We start from the raw sequence: 23,195 nt of genomic DNA on the forward strand, positions 1-23,195 counted from the left end.
CAACCTACACTTTTAACAACAAATGGGTTCATGAAGTATGTGAATGTTCGTCTCAATGTCTTTTTTGTAAGATATTAATTTATAGTATAAAACATTGTAATTCTCCTTTAATCCACACTGGCTGGCAGGTTTAAAGGAGACCTCCGGATGATTTTCAGATTTTTACATTTGAACAGCTATAAATTAGTTCTACTGAGGAAGACTTTCAGAATTTGTGATAATTGGGATGAAGAATAAGAATATTTTCAAAATTTAGAACCAACTGCAATGAACAAGGATGATGACATGGCAGAGTCACCATAAGAATGCACGAGTTGGGGCTCAAGGAAGCAGAACAAAAGAAGAAGGCATGCATAGATTATACACAGGTGAACTTGCAAGCAAGCGGTATTGTAATGAAATTACACTGCTACATTTCTAGAATATGTGAACATCCTATGTCATCATCCTTGTTCAGTGTTATTTGTTTAAGGTTTTTCAAAGTATTGCTTCTCTGCTCAAGAACCACAATAAATTCCATAAATCTATACATGGAGTTGTCGATTTATGTACTACATGATGTGAAATTATGAAAATCATCTGGAATGTCCCTTTAAGGGGAATTCTGGACAATTAAAAGTTATTTTGAAGAGAATGAATAAGATTAGTAAAACCTCACAATTTCAGACCTTCTTCAATCTTATCTGATTTTGCTTTGCTCTATAAAATTGAACTCTTTCTTATCAGACTAAATCTCAACTGGCCATGATTTCCTTTTAAACAACAACATCAAAAGTTTTGTAAACACCATGAAAAAACACTACATTTGCCAAGGCCATGAAAGTGGAATTCACAAGAGGATATTTGATTTTCACACCGGGCATCTCTAGATCATCCACCTCACCTTTTTGTGGTCAGGTACAGAATCTTGGGAATGGCCTTGCATGGAAATGGACCTGTGGATGTGAGAGAGAGAAAGATAAGAGATAGATAGGTGTTAGAGAACGTCACGCAAATCTAATAATGAACAATGGAGGGAGAGAAAATTTTCAAACGGCTTCTATACACAGCACAACGATATCCAGTGCTGTCTGGTATGCGGAGCTATGGGAACAAATGCACTTTAGATTGGCCCTACATAATTAATTGCTGCACGGCAGCATGCCTGACAAGTCTCATACAATGAGCATGAGGCTCGCGCACTTCATGTAGCTTTCCTCGTGCCAATCGACGAAAATCTCACGCTTGAGGGGAAAAAATTACCTGATCCCTTGCACCCGATCGGAACCTGACTTTTTGTGCTCACAGCCTTTCGAAGGAATAAATTCTAATCCAGCTCTTCCATTAGTAGAATCCAGCTCTTGCATTAGTAGAATCTTGTAGATTTTTATTGACTCTTTTGACTCCCTCTCCAGGTATGAGAATACAAACATGGAATACAAATAACATTACAACAGACTTGTAAATACAATTCTTGTAGATTATACATAATGACACTAAGATATAAAAGAGATGACTTTGTGTATGAGACTACAAACATGAGTAAAATGAAAAGAATAAAAAAAAGTGAAATAAAAAATGCATGTAATGCTAAAAAACCAACTTGTAAACAACTAGGGCCTATACGTGGACAATCTAAATTTTGTACATGTATAGTATGTAGAAATCTTAAATTACAAGCTAAATAAAGCAGGCTGTTTCACTATCATACTGCTACGAGTATGTGTACAGTTGTAAGTCCAACTCTGTTTGTACCATATATGGCACCTGAATAATTTTCTAGCACTTCCAACCATCTTTTAACGACACATTCTGAATGTTCCCCCTCCCCTAACTGCCACCATCTATATGTAACATCAGCTTCACAACTGAAACTTGCTCTTTGCACTGTAAGAGGATGAATGTGACAACAGACCTTCATCTTTTTCTGGAAATAAAGCATGATTTATGGCAGAGAAAAGCTATGATGACTCTTGACTTATCTGACCAAGTGACATTGTCTGATTCATTATGTACTGAGACACTGTAGGACAGTGTCTTTGATTTTCGATCAATGACGGACAAGTAAGTTTCACATAGCTGGCTGTAATGGTGTCGTAAATTACGAATGCATTTAAGGATGAATGATGATTGATAAGTTTACGTGCACTGGCTCTTGCTAACTCAGGCAAAGTCTCGGGAAGTTTTCTGGTAACAAGGAAAAACATTTGTCACGTGTGACATTTCAAGTGTATTTGAATATGCTGATCTTATCCAATGGCAGCTTAGTTGTAATCTACTAAGCTGATGCTTTTTAAACCATAGCAAAGAGATCCAGCGGCTGTTGCAGAGACGATAAAACCTTGGACTGTAAGAGAGTTGATGGTAGTGTTCTGATATGTGTGTGAGTGTGTGTGGAAAGGGAGATAGCTACATTCTTAGTTACAAGAAAGGTCAATTCTGAAAGCATGGCTAATCACAACAGAGGAACTGAATAAAAGTACTTTTGAATGCTTTCAAACAACCTGTACAGGCAACCAATAGAAGTTTCTCTTCAAAATGTTACCATTCACTTATCCCTTTCTGCGCCAATGAGACAAATGTGCACAAATTTCATCCACATGATGCCCTTGACTACCACTCAAATGAGCAAAGAAATCTATTGCAGGGCTTGACACTAACTTTTTTTCCGCCAGTGGCCTGTTCGGGCAACTTAAAAACTGAAAAGGAAATGTAGCGGTGGGTAACTACAAGAAATATGAAAATTCTTATATTTTTGAATTTTAACTGCCCGATCGGGCAACCAAGAGGGAAATTTGGTGGCCTGTTTCACTTGGGGTATCTTTTTTTTTTTTTAGCTTTTTTGCTTTACTTTGTATGGATGTCAGTTCAATCCTCTCTGTCTAAACTTTACATGGCAAACTAAAATTGAAAGATGCCATGTAGATGATATATACAGATGATAATTTCTACAATGAAATGCTCTCAAGACTTGGATGGTTGCGAGTAGAAGGCTTGCACCCAGTTCCACCAATTTCTCAAAACATCTGCATAGGGCAGCGATACTCAATCCTGCTATGTACCAAAAAGATAAACATCTATCAGTATTTGGTCTGTCTACATATCGCGAAACTTGACCTCTACTCGAAGGTTTTTTACTCTTTTTCTTTCTCACAACAATGTCTGAGTATTCCCTCCAAGTTATGATGGTACTATTGGATTTCTCGCAGCCATATGCTTGTTCTCCAGTAAAGGTTCATGTGAGAATGACTTATGCGACTGTTTGCTTGCATTACAGCAAGGGCAAAACAAAATGTGTGTGATGCAGAAACAACTGGTGGCAAAAAATCTGAAACAAACCACTATCTATCTCAGTGTCCTATTTCATTGGGTAGTCTTTGTCTCATTATTCTTATCATATTCTAATTTTTTTTTTTCATCATTGTTTTTAATCATCATCATTTATCACTTGGCCTCTCCAAATTATTATCACCATTATCATTAGTTTTTCTACAAACTAGGCTATGTGGAGCCAGTACAGAGAATGTGCACCTAGAGAGTTAATTTGAATGCTACACATACCCTTCAGGGATAGAACAGACTCGCACTAAGTAGTCTATGACAACCACCATTTGACATTTGGTGGGAGAATACAGCAATCCCTCCTACTATTCCCCATGTTTGGACTGAATGATGGTACAAAAAAAAACAACAACAACAAAACACTGGCTTTGGGGAGAGCCGTAACCATCAGTCATGATTGCTGGAAGGCAAGTTGGGGTGTTAACAGCACCAGCTTTACATTTTTTTTTTTCTATCTCTTCCTCTACTCGGGGAAAGCTATGGCGACATTAACGTGGTGGGGGATTTTTGTTCCCTTCTCCCAAGTGAAAGCCACATTATCCATTACTTGTTTTGACATTTTCTCTTTAGCTCCACCATGAATTATCAACCGCAGTCGTAAGCCATGAATGTTGTACAGCTCACTCTCTCCCTCGCTGCATCATTTTCTTAATCCTCCCCTCTTTTGAATTTCTGTCTCTATGAATTCATAATGAGCAGAGGATACATTGCCGAGGAAGGGAAAAATGAATTTTTGCCGGTCACGGCAACACTCCCCATCTGTCACTGTCGAATGAGAACAGTATCGTGTCTCAGAAAAATGTGCAGTCTCATGCACACGACATATAAAAGAATGAGAACAGTGAGCCCTTTTGTTTTTGGTTTTACGCCTTTTAGAGCAAGCTCCCTGACGGTCTCCGGTAATTCGTTTCTCCTAAATCATACCGTCAAAATCACATTATCCTTCTCATTTATCACTTTTTATTTGGCCACAGAGAGAGACATAAGAAATTGCATTCTCTATGAACATACAAATGTGAATTAAAACAAAAAAATACAACAACAGAGAAGGAAGAGGTAAAAGTGATGAAACCTGTGAGCTTGTGGTCTCACACGACAGATTCTGAGCTGTCGTATGGAGGCATGAGACACACATAAATTTCATTACACATGAATATTGCACCTGGTATACATCTATATGAAATCTACTCTCTATCTTCTTGTTTGTGTGTTTTTTATAAACTACAAGGGGCGGATTTAACATTCCGAGCTTTCCTGCCGCTTGCATGACTCTTTTAAAATTTCAGTAAAACTCACAATGGCATAAATGGAGTTAACAGAGTAGACTTGATGAGCATTTTCTGCCATCACAATAAACTTTTCTGCCATGTTTATGATTCCTCAAAGTGCTTAGTCAGTGATGCCTACTTCCGTCGAGAGATAAAAAACTTGCAACCAGTAAAATTGTTTGAGAAACAGAAGTGGTAAAGGCATACTTTATACTCCTTCCAACTACAGATACGCCTGATTAAATGAGACCGCTCTGCAGACTGAGTTAATGGCGTCATTATCTTGTTGATGGATGTGGAACAAGATATATTGGCTACACACAACTCTACAAATGGATTACAGTGGTCGCCATCTCAGGTCTGGCATAAAGGTAATCATGTCAGGTCTTGCGGCCATGGTGTAATAAGTGAATGATACGTTTTCTCTTCCTCTCAAAGACCCGGTAGCGTGGGGAAACCTATGTGGTCCGATTGACTCGGGTCTTCATTCGCTGCCCACTAGGGTACATTCAAAACCAGGAATAGCACCCGTCAGCCATTGGTCAGTGAATATGTGCATCAAAGCGCATGCTCATCAGTAACAGTCGACTCCAGCAATCAAGACTCTTTGGCCTGAATTCACAAAGGTGGTGGTTTAAACCACGGACAAAAACCATGGAGCGCCAAGTGTCGCACGGAATATTTTGTTACGAAATTGGTCATTTCGTTAACGAAATAATCATTTCGTGGACAAAATGTTTATTTAGTTACAAAATGTTGTCATTTCGTTACAAAATCATTTCATCAACGAAATGACTGATTTCATAACGAAAAAACCCATGCGACACTTGGCGCTCCACGGTTTTTGTCCATGGTTTAAACCATGGTTTCATTTGTACCACCTTCGTGAATTTGGGCCTTTGGCTGTGTGTGTACTTAAATAGAGATCACTGATGAAGCTGTATATAATTTGTTACGGGGATTCTTGAATGTACCATAACTTGGCCGACCTTCCCTCTCCATGAATCCCCACGCTATAGGCTCTTTCAGAACGAAATTTTTCATTGCGGGAGAATCTACAATCACTGTTAAACTCGGTCTGAGCGCCGTCCTTACCGTAGGGCACCAGCGGGTCCTTGGGGGGCGGCGACGGTTCGGACACTTTCCACACCTGGTAGCTACCGTCATTGTGCGAGCTGGTGAAGTGGGTCCCGTCGCGGTGCCAGCACAGGGACTCGATCTGGTGGCCCACGAACGACGCCTCCAGCATCAGCTCGCTCTGACGCCAGATGATCATCAGTCCCCGGTTGTAGCCAATCAGCAGCTGTTTGTATGTATGTTTATTTGTTTGTTCGAGGGAGGTAGGGATGGAGGGAGGGAAGGAAGGAAGTAGGGATGGAAGGAAGGAGGGATGGAGGGAGGATGGAGGGATGGAGGGATGGGTTGGTGGCAAATGGGGTCATCAGGTCAGAAAGACACAAAGATACATATAGACATTAACAAGCTAGTTAACTTATTTTGATTTTCAGTTTTGTTTGCAAACCCACTCATCTCAAAAAATGGAATTAAATCTAGCAGATATGACTTCAAAGAATGCCTAAAAATCAATGATGTCATGACTATCATTTGTTTACCAAGCCTGACTTCATAGTTTGTATATGTATATTTAGTAATTTTGTGCAACTTGACTAGAGTTCATAGTTTGTATGTATATTTAACAGGGAAAGTGACTATGCTGTAACAAGGAAGAAAAGAGAAGGAACGTGCATAGTTTGTGGAGTTGACAGCACATAAATTTTAAATCTATTTATATTACCAGTAGATTTGTACTCCATGGACCTTGCACTTCCATCTCACAGATAATCTTGGTAAGTTACTAATCAAATGGTCTGTGCTCTATAAAATGGTAAAATGGACAGATGGCAACAAACGAGGGTAGATTGTGACATACATGTCAGCCACAAATACAGCAACATCTTCGCAAATAAGAACTCCATAACTTTCTTCTCTTACGTCAGATTTTGATGAAACTTCACCACTCCATATACAGTATATGATTCTAACGTATCTATGAAAGTTAACCGGAACATGTGGAATTGCGCATTAAAACTAAAGGCGAGTGTTGATACGTGGCATGATTTTAGATTTCGAAAAGTTTCATCCCTCCACCCATGTCCCCCTTACCCGGTCCTTGTCACTTGGGTGCTGAGCTATCGCCTCAACTGCGCCTGGATTGACCTTGAAGTCGTCGGGGACACTAGAGGATGAAGAATCACGTAACCTGGTTAAGAGAGGAGAGCCGTTGCCGGGCGGGGCCACATGCGGCCAGACGAACGAACGAACGAACGGACGGACGGATGGATGGATGGGTAGACCGGCAGTATGGATGGATGAATTGATAGTAGGATGGATGGATGGTTGTTGGGCATGAAAAGCAGAAAGTTTTGGGGAAGGGTTGTTTTTTTTTTTTGGGGGGGGGGAGGGGTTGGTTGGGGGTTGGAGGAGGTAAAGGATGGGGAGGGGGAGGATAGTAAGATCATATTTAGATAGACAAAACAGGATGGCAAGCAAGAAGGGGAAAGTAAAAACAAAAGGGGGAAAAGGAGCATAAGCAACTGAAGAAGTATAATGTGGGAGTAGTATGCATTATACATATGATAATCGTGTCTATACGCCCGCTATATCAGTGCTATAGGATATACACCACTATAATTTCAATGCGTTTCTTCACAAGCCAAACTATTTTTTTGGATCATTGATTTGTAGTAAACTATTGTTTAAGACCAATACACCCATGATGTTCAGGGCTACAATTAACTTCTTGATACTCAATTTTCTTGAAAAATATAGATTTTCAGTTAACTTTGTTATGGATCAATTCAAATTTCTTATTGATAATCATAAGGTTAGATGATCCATGACAACCCGCATGTATAATGTCTACAAACTACAAAACTAGCTACAATAATGCTCAAGTTCTACTGGGCCGTCATTTTCCTAAAATATGACTGCAATTGCAATTACGCAAATTTTTCTCAAGCAAGTTACCATCATGTTAATAATCACCACTACTGTTAAATGCACATTTTCTTATAATCCTTTTCACAAAAAAATATGAATATAAGACATCTGGTAGATAATATTCTTTTTTTTTTAATTTATTTTATGAGAAGGTACCTTTTAGGACATAAATTTTCATCTCATTCCGCACATTAACTGACAAAGGTTATCTTTGCAAGACTGTGATGGAAAATATAGAAAAAGCATTGCTGCTTTCTCAAAACAGCAAGTGCAACATTCAAAGTGGTTTGTGTTAGGTTTCTTAAATCAGTCTGTACTTGAGACTTCAAGCTGAGATCAGTACAAGTGACATTCAACATTTATTGTGTCAAATTTCAAAGCAGCACTATCATACGAAACATGTCTGATCTTGTCTCATCTCTAATTTCAGTATGAAAGTTTTGTGCACACATTTGAAGTCTTGATGAAGCTTACCTACAACTAAAAGTACAAGTTCACATCAGCATCGATTAGTGCAAGGTGATTTGCTTACTACGTTGCACTACACATTACACAACGATAAATGATGAGCTTGTCTGTGACTACGTTCAAGATGTGATTTTATAATGATAAAAATTGTCAATTCAGACCACTGCATGCCATGATGAACAAATTGTTAGTTGGTGCAGATAACTGTCATGATAATATTGTATGATATTGCATGGTTAGGAGAATTTACCCTGAGAGAAAAAAATATTGCTTTGTATGAATAGAGTGAATGAAACAAAAGGAATTCTTTAACAAAGAGATATGACCAAAATCCCGACACAAGACAGTAAATCCAGCATCCACTGGGAGGAAGGTTAATGGTTAACATAAAATCAAAAAGTTATAACTTACTATGGGGCTTTGCGTCTGATTTCACACAATGTTTCCCTGAACCATTATAGTTACATCACGGAATTTATTCAGAAGTGCTGTTTTGATTTTTCCTCAGTGTAAATTCTCCAGCATACGTTGACATGTGTATACGTGATATGATCGTGTGAACTGCTATTTGTGTTTTTGTTTGTTTGTTTGTTTTTTTTGGTTTTTTTTTTTTGTTAGCTGTTAGAATGCAGGAAAATAGCGTTGGGATGGGGGTGGAAAGCTGAAGTGATAATCAGGTATTTGAACACAAAAAAAAAAATGCAATGAAAAGAGGAAAGATTAAATCAGCCCCGCAGAGCAATGCTGCATCTACTATTGCAGGAAGCAATGTAGATACAGTGTTGTTAATTAGAGTCATCCTATGACTTCCGCCAACATGTCAGAAAATGTGTGATTTCAAACCATTCCACCATAAAATATGCCCAAACACAGCCGTGAGTGAGAGCAAAAAGAAATGCATTCAAAGGAACACTATGCAATCCGTAAAAATATTTCCATAATGAGGTGATTTGTGCACATTAATGGTAGGCTGCCTTTAAGCTTGCAGGGAGTCAGAGAGAGGGGGGAAGGAGGTGGTGGTGGGGAGGAGGAGGAGGAGGAAGAGGTGGTGGATGCTTAGGAGAGGAGGGAGGGAGGGAAAACACTCATGCAGGTGGATCAGGAGGAACACAGTGGCATGATGAAGTGATTGGATGGAAATTTGTGGAATAAAGGCCAATGGATAGAACTGCTCAAGAGAATGAAAGCATTATGAAACATACCAAGATCTCAGGGAAAAACATTTACATTCATGCTTTTTCTTCTTTTCTTTATCTAAATGTTCTTTTCCTTCTTGTCGAGAGAATTGTCAAAGAAAAGACAAGACAAACGTATGGAACAAAAAGGAAGTTGGCACTTGAAAAGAATTAAATTAATCATTGAGAAATTGATGAGGTCTTAATTTCTGTCCCACTCTATTAAGTGCTGCCAGAAATCGTTCGCCAAATCGAGACTGGACCTGAATACCACCATCAGCACGAGCCGCTGATGTGACAGATATGCACATTTAGTGTCACGATATTGCTTTTGGCCAGGTGGTATCAAAAGCCAATCCCGTGTGACTTTACGTCGAGCCATATATCAGATTTTTCAACTGGGTATCTCACCATTGGCATCAATGATACTGAGGATACAATACCCAGGTATTCAGTTCCATCACCGGTTGATCACGAAAAACCATTGAGTCTAGAGACAGGCAAACTAAGGCTCACAAAGTAATCGCGACATGTCAATAACGACCACTAGAGGCTACCGCTGAGAAGGAAATGTCAACCTGCTCCAATAATCTGTATAGCTCTTCAAACATTTGAGGGGAAATGTCCATGAGAGATTTGCCGACATGAGGGATGCACATGGCAGCTTATAGTCAGTCACCACTTCCACATTCGTCTTCCGCTTCGGATACGACAAGATTGTCAAACACACATTAAATTCATATCTGTTTGACTGTCATTTGTCAATTGAGATTTATAGAACTGCTAATAAAAAAAAAAGGAGGGAGAAAAACAAGGGACATAACTCTTTTCAAGTCTTCTATGGGGAAACAAAAAAGAAATGCCCTTCCTTTTTTTAACCAGTAGGGGTAGGCAGTTTAGTCACTGTCACTTATTCAAGACAACTTGCGGAGTAAGATCTTTGTCCCAAAAAGCAACTGTCTCAGCTATAAAGACAGGCCAGAAATTTCTCATCTGCAACCGACAAGCAACTCGACTGGGACTAAACATCACACTAAGGTTGCGTTTATCAATTTTCTCACATCTGAAACTCATTTCAATATCCGCTATCAAAACATGTTAACAAACACCTTTCGGATCGCATTTCTCGAGGTGTTGTGTTTGTCAACTCTGTTGTGAGTCGACGTGGAGGCTTGTCACTGCGCAGCTACATTGCGCAGTTTGACTTGAGGAGCAAAGACGTGCAGTTGGCAGTGTTTGGCGTGGGCAGGTCCATGCTATAAACACGTTTCAAAACGACTTGATCAAATCTGCAGAAATGCGTTTCTGGCTCAAACGCGTTTGCGATTGCACTTTTTTACGGTGTTTTAGAAACTTGTCTTTAACCTCATCATCAAAACAGCTTTGCATTTATCAACTGCAAAAAAAAAAAAAAAAAAAAATCCCTAGAAGTTGTTTGGAAAGTGAGTTTCTGAACGCACTCTATAACTTGTATGCACTGGAATAGCATGTAAGCCAACAACAAACAAAACCAGACAATCATCTTGCATACCACTGGAATGATGTGTGGAAGTGCGATCTGAGTGCTCCTCTCCCCAGAAAAATCGCCGTTACGAAAATGCATGTGCAGTGCGAGACACCTGAAAGAATTGTTTTTAAATACTTCGAAACAAAGGGAACGAATAAAGAAATTGTACCAAACGAAGTATGAGAAACGACGGAAATAAAACGAGTACGCCCTCGACTGTGTGTTGGGGGGGGGGGGGGAGGGAGGATCCCCATCATTCTTTCTTACCACAAGGACCTCCTAGGGGGTTCCCCTGAAGGGTCAAGTACTTAGCAAGGCTCAGGCATGACAAGAATGCCATACCAAGAATGCCACAAACCCACTGATGGAGATCTCTACAAGCTCTGGTTCTCCTTGTCAAAGGACAAGTTCACCTTGTTAAAGGAGAAGTCCACCTTATTAAAGGAGAAGTCCTCCTTCATATCCATAAGGATTGAGAGAATGCAGCAAATTTTAATAGAACACATCCGTGAAAGTTTGAGGAAAAGCAAGCAATCCATTCAAAAGTTACAAATTTTGAATTTTCACTGACGCGTTCTACTGATATTGCTGCATTCACTCAATTTTTTTCTTTGCAGACTGAACATCTAAACCTGTAGAGGAATGTGGTTTAATTTTGAGGAAACAGTACAATTTGTCCAGGAGTCCAGTTTTGTCACTATCTGTCTTTGAGCGGATTCATAAAATCCGATGTGTTCTTTGAATGCTATTTGTTCCTTTAAACCTTTAAATCATGTGTGTGAGAGCTTTTTGACGGTGCTCCTTTGGCAAATTGGCGCCGATAATGGACTGGGAGGAGCCGGGATTCCTACGCGTCAGGTGCAATAGGGCGGTGAGGGCTGGATCCCATTAGAGTCCTTCATGCGCAACAGGCAAGGGATTGAATTCAGTGATAGTATTTGTGACATTAGGAATGATGAGGATGGCTCTATCATGTTGACTGGGGGGGGGGGGGGGATAAAGAGCATCCCCATACCAATAGATCATTTCACCAAGTTGAAGTAGCTGAAAGTTCGATAATAAGGATCACACGTACATACTGTATGAGCCGTTGTTTTCCCATGGGTTTAATTTTTGCGAATTTCGCAAATCACTGTTGGACCACGAATTTAACAACATGTGAAAATGTCACCGTACGCTAGGGTAATGGTGCACTTACAATATCCTTAGTATCACTTTGCGAAAACAACATCTCACGAAAATGTGACCTCCTCATTCCTGAAAATACCAGCTTATACAGTAGTTGCAAAACCCTCTGCAAATCAAAAAAGGAAAAAAATACTGCTGCACATTAAAAAACAGATTTCAAAGGCAAAAGTTGTGTTTTGGTTTAAAAAGAAAATATAAAAATGCACTTTTTGAGCGTGCTGAATCAAATATCAGCAAAATACATCTTCCATGTGGAAAACATTTCCTTGATTTTGACAACAACAAAAAAGACTAAGTATGACAAAAGTATACTGGTACTAGTTGGCGGCTGTGTACACCAAAGAATGATTGATGTCACAGATGGAAAAAAAAAAAGTAAATCTACGCTTTAAAAACATCAAAGAAATATGAGCAATATAGCTATGGAAATATCTAAAATGTAGAAATAATAAAGCAAGCTCCTGCAATGCATGTATTGTCTCGGAGATGAAAACAACACACAAAAATAACAATGAAAAACACTTGATATTGAACGAGAATTATAAATCTGTGAGCTACATGTTCATGTAATGAAAAGTACTGAAAAGAGGAAATCAGGACTTTTTTTGGTTGAAAATACTAGCAATAATAAATCAAATGTAAAGAAAAGCATTGTAGGGGCTGGCTTTTGCCTCTGTCAAGATGTAAGCTAAAAAAACAAAACAAAACAAAACAAAAACAGAGTGGTCGAGACTGCTGAACACAAGCAGGGGAAAACAACCAAATAAAATTTGACGAGTGCATTTCCTAACATCGTACAGAAAGTCTTTGCATAGCTGGGTGAGGCAATGCCACAATTAATTTTCCATTAGGTACAGATGAAATCACTTTTTTAATATACCCATTCCAGCCACTCCCTGCTTCATAAAAAACCCACAACTATTTTTGTTTAACTTTCATCTATTTTCTTCTTTTTTTTTGGGGGGGGGGGAATGTCAACAACCGTGATAAAACCACTATCACGGAGGGAAGGTGAAGGTTGCTTTGTTATGGCTCCCTTTGTCAAAGGCAATCTAAACTGTAATGGATTAGCTTCCCTCCATAACCCATCCCCTTCCCCATTAACTCTTGTTGTTACTGCCTGCCAATTCCACTGTATGAAATGCCAATGGTGATTTGAAGGATTTGTCCTGAAGGGGTTAAAAGCCAAATTGGATTGGGAGGGGGGGGGGGGGGAGAAGGGGGTTTACCCTTTGGTGCCCCCTACAACCCCATCCTTCCTTCAAAAGCAATGGGCAGAGATGATTGGTTGAGGCAATAAGTGAAGGTGGCAACTTGTGGCAGACATCCTAAGAGGAACACTTTGTGCAATGGGAAAAATGGCAGCAGTAAATAAATCAAGAGTTCTCCCATGATAAGAATAACAACAAAAAAGCACATAGTTAGTCTGCACAACAACAAATCAACTAATGGCATCCTGAAACAGTATGATTCATCGAATAAAGTTTGTTAATTTCTCAATGCATTTGACTTAGAATCACATTCAGGAATTATAAACATTCTCATGTCGATGTTTTGTCAATTTCTTTGTATCTGTACATGGTGTTTTCTTGACAACTTGAAATAAACAAAAGAATGCATTGCTGATTTACTACAGTACTTGATGACTATGTGAAGAATGTTGCAGTGATAGAACTCATTTACACCCCCCTAGTTGAGTTTCTGTTATTTTTTTTCTGTGTGTGAGTGAGTGTGTGTGTGTGTTGGTTTCAAGACAACATCATGCTTAGTGGTATGTTCTTTAATAGTATGCAGACATCACTTGGGGAATAGCAAGAATAGGAAATTGCAGCAGTGGCGGTATTCCAGGTATTCCATGAATGTCGTGATTGACACAAAGGTCTTGGCTGAGCTCTAGTTGTTTTGATCATGTTCAATAACATTCTCCTGAAAAGTGAGGTCAGGTCATCAGACATGCAAAAAGTATTTTGGAATGCCCCTAAAGTGAAATCGTTCATACAAACTTGAGCACTAATCAAAACCTGCACACAGCAGGGACATAAGACAGGATGGGATGTTGTAGCAATAAGTGAGAACTTCTGAGAATATTTCCTTTTTTCCCCCCTAATCTTTTCTCTTTTTTTTTGGGGGGGAGCTCTCAGCCACTGGCACAATCTCATCGTTGATTTCCAATATTGATGGACTACATCTGCAATTTTAATCAGAGGATTGAAATGGTCGCTGACTGATCTCTTTAAGGGTACCTATCATGATTACGATACCATCTCCAAGGTATCAAACTAGTGTTGGCCATCGTTGCACAATCATTGCGTCGATCAGCAGAGTAAAAAAGACAGAGTCTGTGTGATAGTGTGATAAGTGTGGCAGTCATTCAAGTATCTATTATGGACTGAATAATATGCTAATCAATTACACACTAAAACAAGAATTATGAAATTTACACCTCCCCTCATTTCTCTGTTGTAGGGTAGCATGATATGTGACATACTCATTTAGTTTGACTGAACTGACAAGCATCTTTAGGACACTTGTACTCACCAATCAAGAAAAAAAAATCTCCTGCCGAGGGATATTATGCCTTTCACAATAGCCGCATTCATACAAACTCCAAATTAACGGTGTGCAAAATATACAATTTACGCAACTCGATGCAAAAACCTTGAATTCTTGGACACAAAACAATTGTGAACTCTCCCATTACACATCGTGATGTGAAGATAACTCCTGGTGATTTTTTTTTTTTTAAATTCATGATTTGCCCTATACAGTGCGTTTGAACAGAACATGAAGATTCATTTTACTTTTTAATCCCGCAATGCAACTCTCTACATTAGGTTTGCATACTGTGATGCCTGGGTTTACGATTCATTTGTTTCAGCATGGAGGCAGCCTGGAAATTCAAAGTGCTTTTAAATTTGCAGCCAAATTATTATTTTTTGTTTTTCATTTCCACTTGAATAAAAAAAAAAGACCTCTCCCTATAATTTGTCATGCACGACGTGTTTGAACGATGGCAAATAAAATTGATTTTGGCATCGCGATGCAAAAACCGATAATTCGGTGCGTGTGAATGCGGCTAATGTTCTGCAAATGAGGCGACCTCCTATCCAATCCAGCATCGTCACATTCATCTAAATCTCCTCTCATCCTAGAGTCCCTTGGGTCCAATCAGCGCAAGACAATTCTCATCAACGACTGGAGGGCTGGATTTTTGTCTCTCCTCTCTCTCTTTAACCCTTGGAGGGCCACAGTCACAAAATACCACTTATTCTGTATACAAGCAAGCTGCTGAAGTTATTAAAAAAAGAGTTTTAAAAGCAATGGGGAGGAGGGAAGGGACAGAGGGAAGACTGGGGGTTGTATTTTTTCCAGCTGCACAAATAGTGATCCTGTAGGAATCCTATGGACTGAGTATTTAGAGAGAGAGAAAGGGGGGAGGGGAATAAGTTTGCAGGGATTGTCTCGTCCCTGGATCAGGCTCTTCTTTTCTTTTTTTCAACTCCTACGACGAGACACGGAGTGAGAACAGACAGTGGCAAACTGTGCATGTTTGATTTGATTTGGCTGCTCGGGGTGTGGGGAACATCAATTTACACAAGACATCGGTAATGTGATTGGGAGTGGAAGAATTAATACCCTCCCAGTCCCACTCGCACTCCCACACACAAACGTGCACACATCCTCGTCATCATCACCACCAGTGTACTGTTCATTTGGGTGGGCCCCCGTAGGACGGGGAAAAGGGGAGTAGGCAAATGAATAAAGCTAGCAAGAGTGTATGCATACTGTATCTGGTGGTGTCAAACAGGCTGAAGTACACACAACTTAACATCATTAACATGTTTTTCTTTTTCTCTCAGAAAGTACTTCTGATGTTGATCTTGCCGGGTGGAAGACACCAAACAATTTCCTTTGTTTACCTGTCTGTCTGGGAAAACGTACTGTAGTCCTGGTATGCCTGCAGAAACTTTCAAATTTTTTCTCCAAAATGGACATGCATTATATACAAATTTTATGCATAAGAAATGTGTGAAATAATGCTATGACAACACAATTTCAGTTGGGTAACAACGAAAATGCAAAACATTACCCAAAGGGTATGCCAATAGCATTGGAATCTCGGAGCATATCCGATCATGGCTGCTACTTTACTGTTCTTTAACTGATTAAAAATGGGCCATAGCAACATTTATTGATCTTCAGCGCAAGAGTGAATCCCACGCAGCTGTCGGGAAATACTACTGCTAGGGCATGATTGATCATCACATAATGTTCTATGAAGTCACTACTAAACAGGGAGGGCACAAGATCATCCTAAGATAAATGTCATTTACTACAATCAAAACTACAGTCAAACCTGTCTATAGCGGCCACCCAAGGGTGACGGCAAAAGTGGCCGTTATAGACAGGTGGCCGCTATAGACAGGTAATCCAAATTTGTGTGCATTGCTTACATGTACATGTATCATCGTTGAATCCTTACATGCACATGTATGTGTGTACGTATGTACACACCGTGTGTTTCACGCATTAAACCATGCCGGTGTATATGAAATTGTTGCACAGTAGTATGTGTATTGTTGTATATTATGACTGAATGAGGGATGAATGCAACAGTGGCGATCACTGAACGTTGCCCGCACGGCTACAAAGCAGAAAACATGCTGAATTTCGGCTCGACTACGGCTCCATTGGGTTTTTGGCCACTATAGACAGGTTAAAATCTACCGCGGGAAACAAAATTTGTGGCCGCTGGCCGCGTTAGACAGGTGGTCGCTATACACAGGGTCTTTAACAGGGCTTTTCTCTCCGGGGGGATTTTTCAGTGGCCGCTATAGACAGGTGGCCGCTAAGGCAGGTTTGACTGTATATTACACTTTTGATCGATCTCAAAATATTCCCCCAAAATTCATTACCCTGGCAGGTTCTCGGTAGAGCCTTTTGATATATTGCCATCAAATTTTAAGCAGTGGAAGAATAAATTTTTAGCACTTCCCAGAACTTTATATTTCCTTTAATGACTGGAAGCTGCATTAAGCTGCATCAATACAGTGTTGTAAGCTACAGCTCATTTTTGTTTTTTTTTACTCTTTGGTTGTCACTCAGAATTACCCACAAATGGCAACTCGAGCCTCTGATGTTGAGTAAAATCACGCACGATTTAATGTGTTTTGGGACAGTGGAAAACAGGAACCAATAAATATCAAATGTCACAGACATAAAATACCTCAGCCTTCTCTGACAGAAGCAAATAATATCATTTTGCAAGGACACTTCACAGAAGCGGTAAACAAAAACACACTTTTAACATTAGCATATCTCTAGTTCAAGGATAAGGAGAGTCTACCTTCTATTAATGTTGATAATCATTCTCACTAGTTTTTCAGTGCACATTGTGTAAAGCAGCACAAACGCGAACGTATTGCTGGACGCGTGTGCAGGCTCTCCTATTATTACTCACTTTGCATCGTTGTCTCTTTCGAGACTTCCAAAATAAAATTGTTAGTATCTGCATTGAGATTTAAAAGATAAAAACAGAGGAAAATATTGTCTTCCTATACTATCTATAGATTTCACAAATGTCACTGAGAAGCATGGAACATTAAAATGATTTGTATACAGGGAAAAGTTGAAACATACTCCAGTCTTTTAGCTACCAGATTAATTAATCATGCTGAAAGGTTTGAAGGACACAATAACTCTGTTTTTTGGGGGGGTCTGTCATTCCCCCAAACTCCCCCCCCCCCCCCCTCTAAAATCAAGCTGGAGGCATATATTTCCTCATTCTCTTCAAATATGTATGTATACCAATGCACAACACCACCCTGTGTTCAAAATGACGGTAACAGGTAAAGTAACATCTAATAGTGTTGATGCAATTGGATTTAGAATACAAAATTTATGCAAATTTGAAGGTTCACATTTTCCATGAGTATGCCCTCAACATTTTCACCAATCTGCACTAAATTCCCTATTTTGTAATGAAATAACAAAATAAACTAAAACTTAAAAATTCCTCATTAAATTTTTGCTGTGTTTCAGTATTAATAGGAAACAGTGACTTTGGCTGGAATAGGGGCTGTGGCTCCTAGAGCATCACTAAAAAAAAAAACCCAAATAAAAACAAAAAACTCAAAACAAACATGATTTGTTTGATATTGCTTTGGGTCACAGACTTTTCCCTTTTCTTTCTGGTGTTGTTTAAAAGATATAAAGAGCTCTGGTACTTACAGAGTCAGTCAAAATGGCATGGAAGTACTTGTATTCATTGTGGTTTTAAGAAGTACACTGACTATAGACAATATTACTTTAATACTCTGAATTGGCTCTATGATCTATCATTACTTCTAGAATGCAGCCTCCACTTGGTCCACAAAGTTTATCTGTCCTTTTTTTTTTTTTTAATGGCCTTGTCACAAATGGGTCTAATGACACACACAGCTCTCATGCAACAAGTTTTGCCCCTAAAACACAATGTCATACAAGCACTTATGTCAAGTGACAGAAGTATGACTGATATACAACCCTTGATTACCACAAGTATCCTTCCTCCTAATACTTTTTTTCTAATCCTAGGGTGTCATCTCCTGTATATGCCATATATTTCTTCGTGGCTCTACTTTCATAAGTCAATTGGTCTTGGTGACTTTAACAACGTGCTAAAGTATTGCTTCCCCTTACCCAAGTTGAATGTACTTCACCAACTCTGTGGTGGGAAACACTGAATTTGCTCTCATGGAATGTGTGCAATGTGTTTCACATGGCTTTGGTTAAGTTTCAGTCTGGTTAAGAGTACTTTATGCCCCAGAAAATGTGCTGTTTGGAAAATCAGCTACTGACCTCATGAATGATTTTTGTTTTGATCAAGGTGACAGTACTTTGAGTTTCAGCTTTGACTGTGCACTCTACAAAGCTGGAAAACAGGCATTGCATTTGCAAGTCTGAAAACAACTAATTTCTTCCCCTCCCCCCCCCCAAAAAAAAAAAATAAAAAAATAAAAAAATACCATTTTAGAATGTGACATGGACCCATCATGGCAGTTAAACTGTCTACACATTGGTTCTGTCCCATTCTCAATGAAAACATGCATCATGATGCTTAACATTAACTGCTTCACTCATTGCAAGGAAAGGATGAGGCAAGAGGTGGATGATAGTCGGGGAGGACGTGCGAAGTGGACGGGTGTGGCATCTTGGTAACCTAGCAACCTTCATCTTGGTTGACTTGTCCAAGCTGCTTCTCCCTTTTGTAAAGGGGAGGAGGAGCGGATGACAGTGGTGGATGATAGGCGAAAGATGTCCGTAGCAAATGGGGGTGGTAAACCTCACAACCTTGCAACCTGCATCTCACTTAAGCATGGGGGGAATAGTGAGAGTGAATGAAATTTTGGGAGGATGCACATCGTGAGAAGGCGTGGCACCCTCACAACTTACATCTGGCTGCCTCGCATCAAAAGCTTCCCCCTTTGCAGAGGGGATGATGGTGATGATGATGATGATGATGATGATGAGGGCATGTGAAAGTTGAGATGCATACAGTGAGAGGGTGTGGCATTACTAGCCCCACAAAGTTTTCCATCCCACATCAACTGGCCTCCAGACCCCCAGGAGAAGAAGATGAATATTTCCCAAGACCGCTGCACAGAATATATGTGTGTTTGTACATCCCAAGCTAGAGCCCAGCTGGAAAAGTCTGCAGCTATTGATACCGGTCCCATCCACAATGGGGGAATTTCCTCTCCCGCTTCCCGTAATAGATAACAATACATCAAGATTGGACTTAAAAATTGTAGAGATCAAGTTATCACAATGATGTGAAGCTATCATTTTATGTCATTATGGGGCTAACATACATGTAGCTCCCCCCTCCCTCCTCCCCCTCCCCCCAAAAAAAAAAAAATACAACAAATGTTAAACTGCGACAGGCCTGGTTGGTAGCCAAGTGAAAAGTTTTTCTTTTTAAGTCTTTACTTGGAATGTATGGCTAACAAGATACCAGTTTTAGCAGAGATGCGAGAAATCTTTCCAGGTGGATATACAAAGTTGGCCTTTATGTTTTGAAAGTAAACTATGGCTGACGTTTTCATCCACAGCGACAGCAACAAGGCATAAGTCTTCCAACAAGGAATACGACTTCCTGATGAGGTAGTTTCTGAGAGAAGTTCCTCAGAGAAAGACACAAGACATTTTCCTTCAGTCCAGGGTAAGGCTGCAAATTCTACTACCACTGCCACTGGTGCACACACATACACATTAGGGTGATAACTTGGGACAGTTTGCAGAAACAAGACATCTTATCACACATCCAAACTTGGTTGCCTGGCAACACAGAGAAGATAAAAGTGATGTAGGCGAAGTGGAGAAAAAGTGTATGAAGTGCCACATGATTTCACACCAGGGAGAAAAGGCAGCAAACAAACAGATCATTCAAGAATCGTTTTCTTCTTCTTTTAAGAGATAGATATTCAGACTCCAAAAGTTTAGAGAAAGTAAAAGTGTGACAGTCCTTTCAGATCTCAAAAGAGGGAGTGGTTACATAATCAACCTCCTCATCACAGCACAGCTGAATGATGTAAATTTGGGGTAGGAGGAATAGGCTTACTTCTGCATGACGACATCCTGGTAGACGATGTGTTCGTCGAGGTCGAACTTCTCGACGTCCAGCAGGTAGATGTTACCGCCCTCTGTGCCCAGGTAAAGGCGGGAGGAATCTGAGGACAAGCAGCACACTGAAATCTTCTTCAGCCTGTTTAGTATGCAGAAAGGAGATGAAACAAAAAAATAAAAAGGATTAATGTAATTGAGGAATGTGAATGTTTTCTAAGAATGCAGATTAAGACATGCAAATGTGAGGGGCACCTTTGTTGAACTATCAGCATAATAAAAAGGGAAAAAAGGGAAAAGTGGTACAACACTGCATTCTACAATGCTTTCAACCAAAGCACATTCACTGCAGCTACAACTCTCTCAGACCTGACACTTGCCACGGATCAATTTTGAATGGGACAGTGTGAAAGGTCAGCACCAACATACTATTGAAATCCAAAGGTGATTGCTGTTTTTTCTGCACATATATCTACAATGTCAATCAACCCATTGTGCAAAAGTCATAATATAAAGAGTGTTGTCACATCTGACCACCTGACCAAATCAAATCTACTGAGAATCATTTGCATAATAAGAGTTTCTTGTGATTCCAAGTACCCAAGATATTTTCTTTGTTCACATAATCTTGACCACAGTATATGAGATGAGATGTTGCAATTGACTTTTAACCAGTATGGACCATCGACACAAAAGTTGCAAAATATTTATCAAAATCTATTCCAAGGAATTCATTTAGTCAAAATCTCTCAGTACAGTAACCTTCCTTTGACAAATTCAGATGTTAGTATCTACATGACAAACTTAATTTTTGCAGTATTCCGCTCTGTTTTGTCTCATTAACTGTATGTCACATGGCCATTTTGTGATTAAATCTCTCTCCCCCTCCCTCTTTCTCTCTAGCTCTCTCTGCGCTGTGGGGATGTACACCACATTTGCGATGGCAACGACGCGTGATGCGTTGAGGGCACAGGCACTCTCACCTGCAATAATGCAGCTAATCAATTGTACAAACCTTTCAACCGAACTTAAAAGGGCATCGCATAATCACACAACATGGGGTGAAATAACAGCCTATGGTATGCCCAGTATGACACATACATAAACACACACGCACACACATACACAAAATCATTTGGGGTATGGTACAACAATGCGTGTTTACGTTAGGTTCAGACAGTCAAAACCTTGCAAGAGAAAATGGATGATTACATTTCAGAAGTTTGCTTTTATTTATTTTTTTTATCTCTCTCTCATTTACAATGTATTGTTGTATACATTTCAATGTATACATTTCAAGTAATGCAAACAATGGGAAATGGACCAGTTAAATGAAAATGAGCAAAGAAAATGGGACACCATTGGGATTCGAACCCCAGACCTCTGGATTGCTAGACCGGTGATCTTATCAACTGACCTATGGAAAGCCCTAGTACAGTGTTGGTTCCTGAAACCCTTAATATTTTATGCTCGTATGGTCTAAAGCTTACATAAACCTGACATAAACCCAAATGAAGAGGAAATCACCTTGGGGATAAAGGCAAGGGATCACCAAATTGATGTAGCATTTTGAATCTATAATCAATGTAAACAATAGCTCAGTCTGTAAGAGTACTGGTGTAGCAATCTGGAGTTTTTAATTCAGATTGAATCCCATTTTCTTTACTCATTTTTTTTACCTACAATTTATATTTCTTAACAGCAAGGAATGCTGAATTTCAAGCAAAATGATACAGACTGATTTTGGAATGTATTTAGATCTTATGTATGCTTTGTTCACAAAAGGTGCACTTAACAACCACAAAGCTTGACGGAGGCTTGCCCTACCCAGCAACAACTGAGCAAAATCCTGCCAGTGGAACTTAATGGAAGTGAGCAGGTGAATGAAATACTTTGTTTCCAGGCTGCAGGAAAAGAAACATTAATGAATTGTAATAAATTACAGAAACGGTCTAGTAGAGATGTGGGAAGGGGGTGGTTAGGATCCCTTACCGTCCCTCCAGTGTGAATGTCTTCTTCTCCTCCATGATGGAGCGCCCCTCCTTCGTGTTGATCTCCCACAGGTGCAGGGTGTTGTCCTCCAGGAGACTGATGATGCGTCCCTATGGCAACGGGAAAAAGATGGAAGACTTTCAAGACTTGGGGGGAGGGGGGGATGCATGCTCCTTCTTAAACATCACACTCATAAATCATATCTTTTTCATGCACTCCCCGCAGTAAGGAAATCTCTCACACCAGAACTTCAGAATTAATAACCAAGAGTGTACTAAAAATTTATGGCTTGACTCAAATGGAATGTTTATGCCACTACATCTGAATGTGAGTCATCCAGAATACTGATATCCCAATGCATGTAATAAAAAAAAATGTTGCCATCCATGTTTTTCTACCCATAGTCTTGTGCTCTACCTAAGTCTGCACATTAGATGAAGGAAGATTGAAGTAAACTGTCACCCCAAATTTCAGTTACTTTAGTGCAATCAAATAGCCAGAAGAGTAAAAAACAAGAAACATTTTCTAATGAAATCAAACATAAATAGGAAAATTACAGAAATCTAAAATTTCACATATTCTTTCATGCTACAGTGAAACTGTCCAAGGGTACCTTGTGTGGGTAATTTTTACTCATGCTCTCACTGATGTGTGTTATTTGTATAATATCTG

General features: G+C 39.6%; 1 protein-coding gene across 1 annotated transcript in view; it reads right to left on the reverse strand.

Moving 5' to 3' along the window:
• The window catches only part of LOC140232172 (LLGL scribble cell polarity complex component 2-like), a 110,339-nt gene that overhangs the window by 28,459 nt on the left and 58,685 nt on the right, over positions 1-23,195 (reverse strand). Inside the window, exons 4-8 of the mRNA XM_072312313.1 lie at positions 22,524-22,633; positions 20,530-20,673; positions 6,753-6,849; positions 5,685-5,892; positions 884-935 (exon numbers count right to left, since the gene is read on the reverse strand). Of these exons, the coding sequence (XP_072168414.1) occupies positions 884-935; positions 5,685-5,892; positions 6,753-6,849; positions 20,530-20,673; positions 22,524-22,633 (611 nt within the window). The remainder of the gene's footprint in view (positions 1-883; positions 936-5,684; positions 5,893-6,752; positions 6,850-20,529; positions 20,674-22,523; positions 22,634-23,195) is intronic.

Source organism: Diadema setosum, chromosome 8 (genome assembly GCF_964275005.1).
Source record: "Diadema setosum chromosome 8, eeDiaSeto1, whole genome shotgun sequence".
Classification (NCBI taxonomy): domain Eukaryota; kingdom Metazoa; phylum Echinodermata; class Echinoidea; order Diadematoida; family Diadematidae; genus Diadema; species Diadema setosum.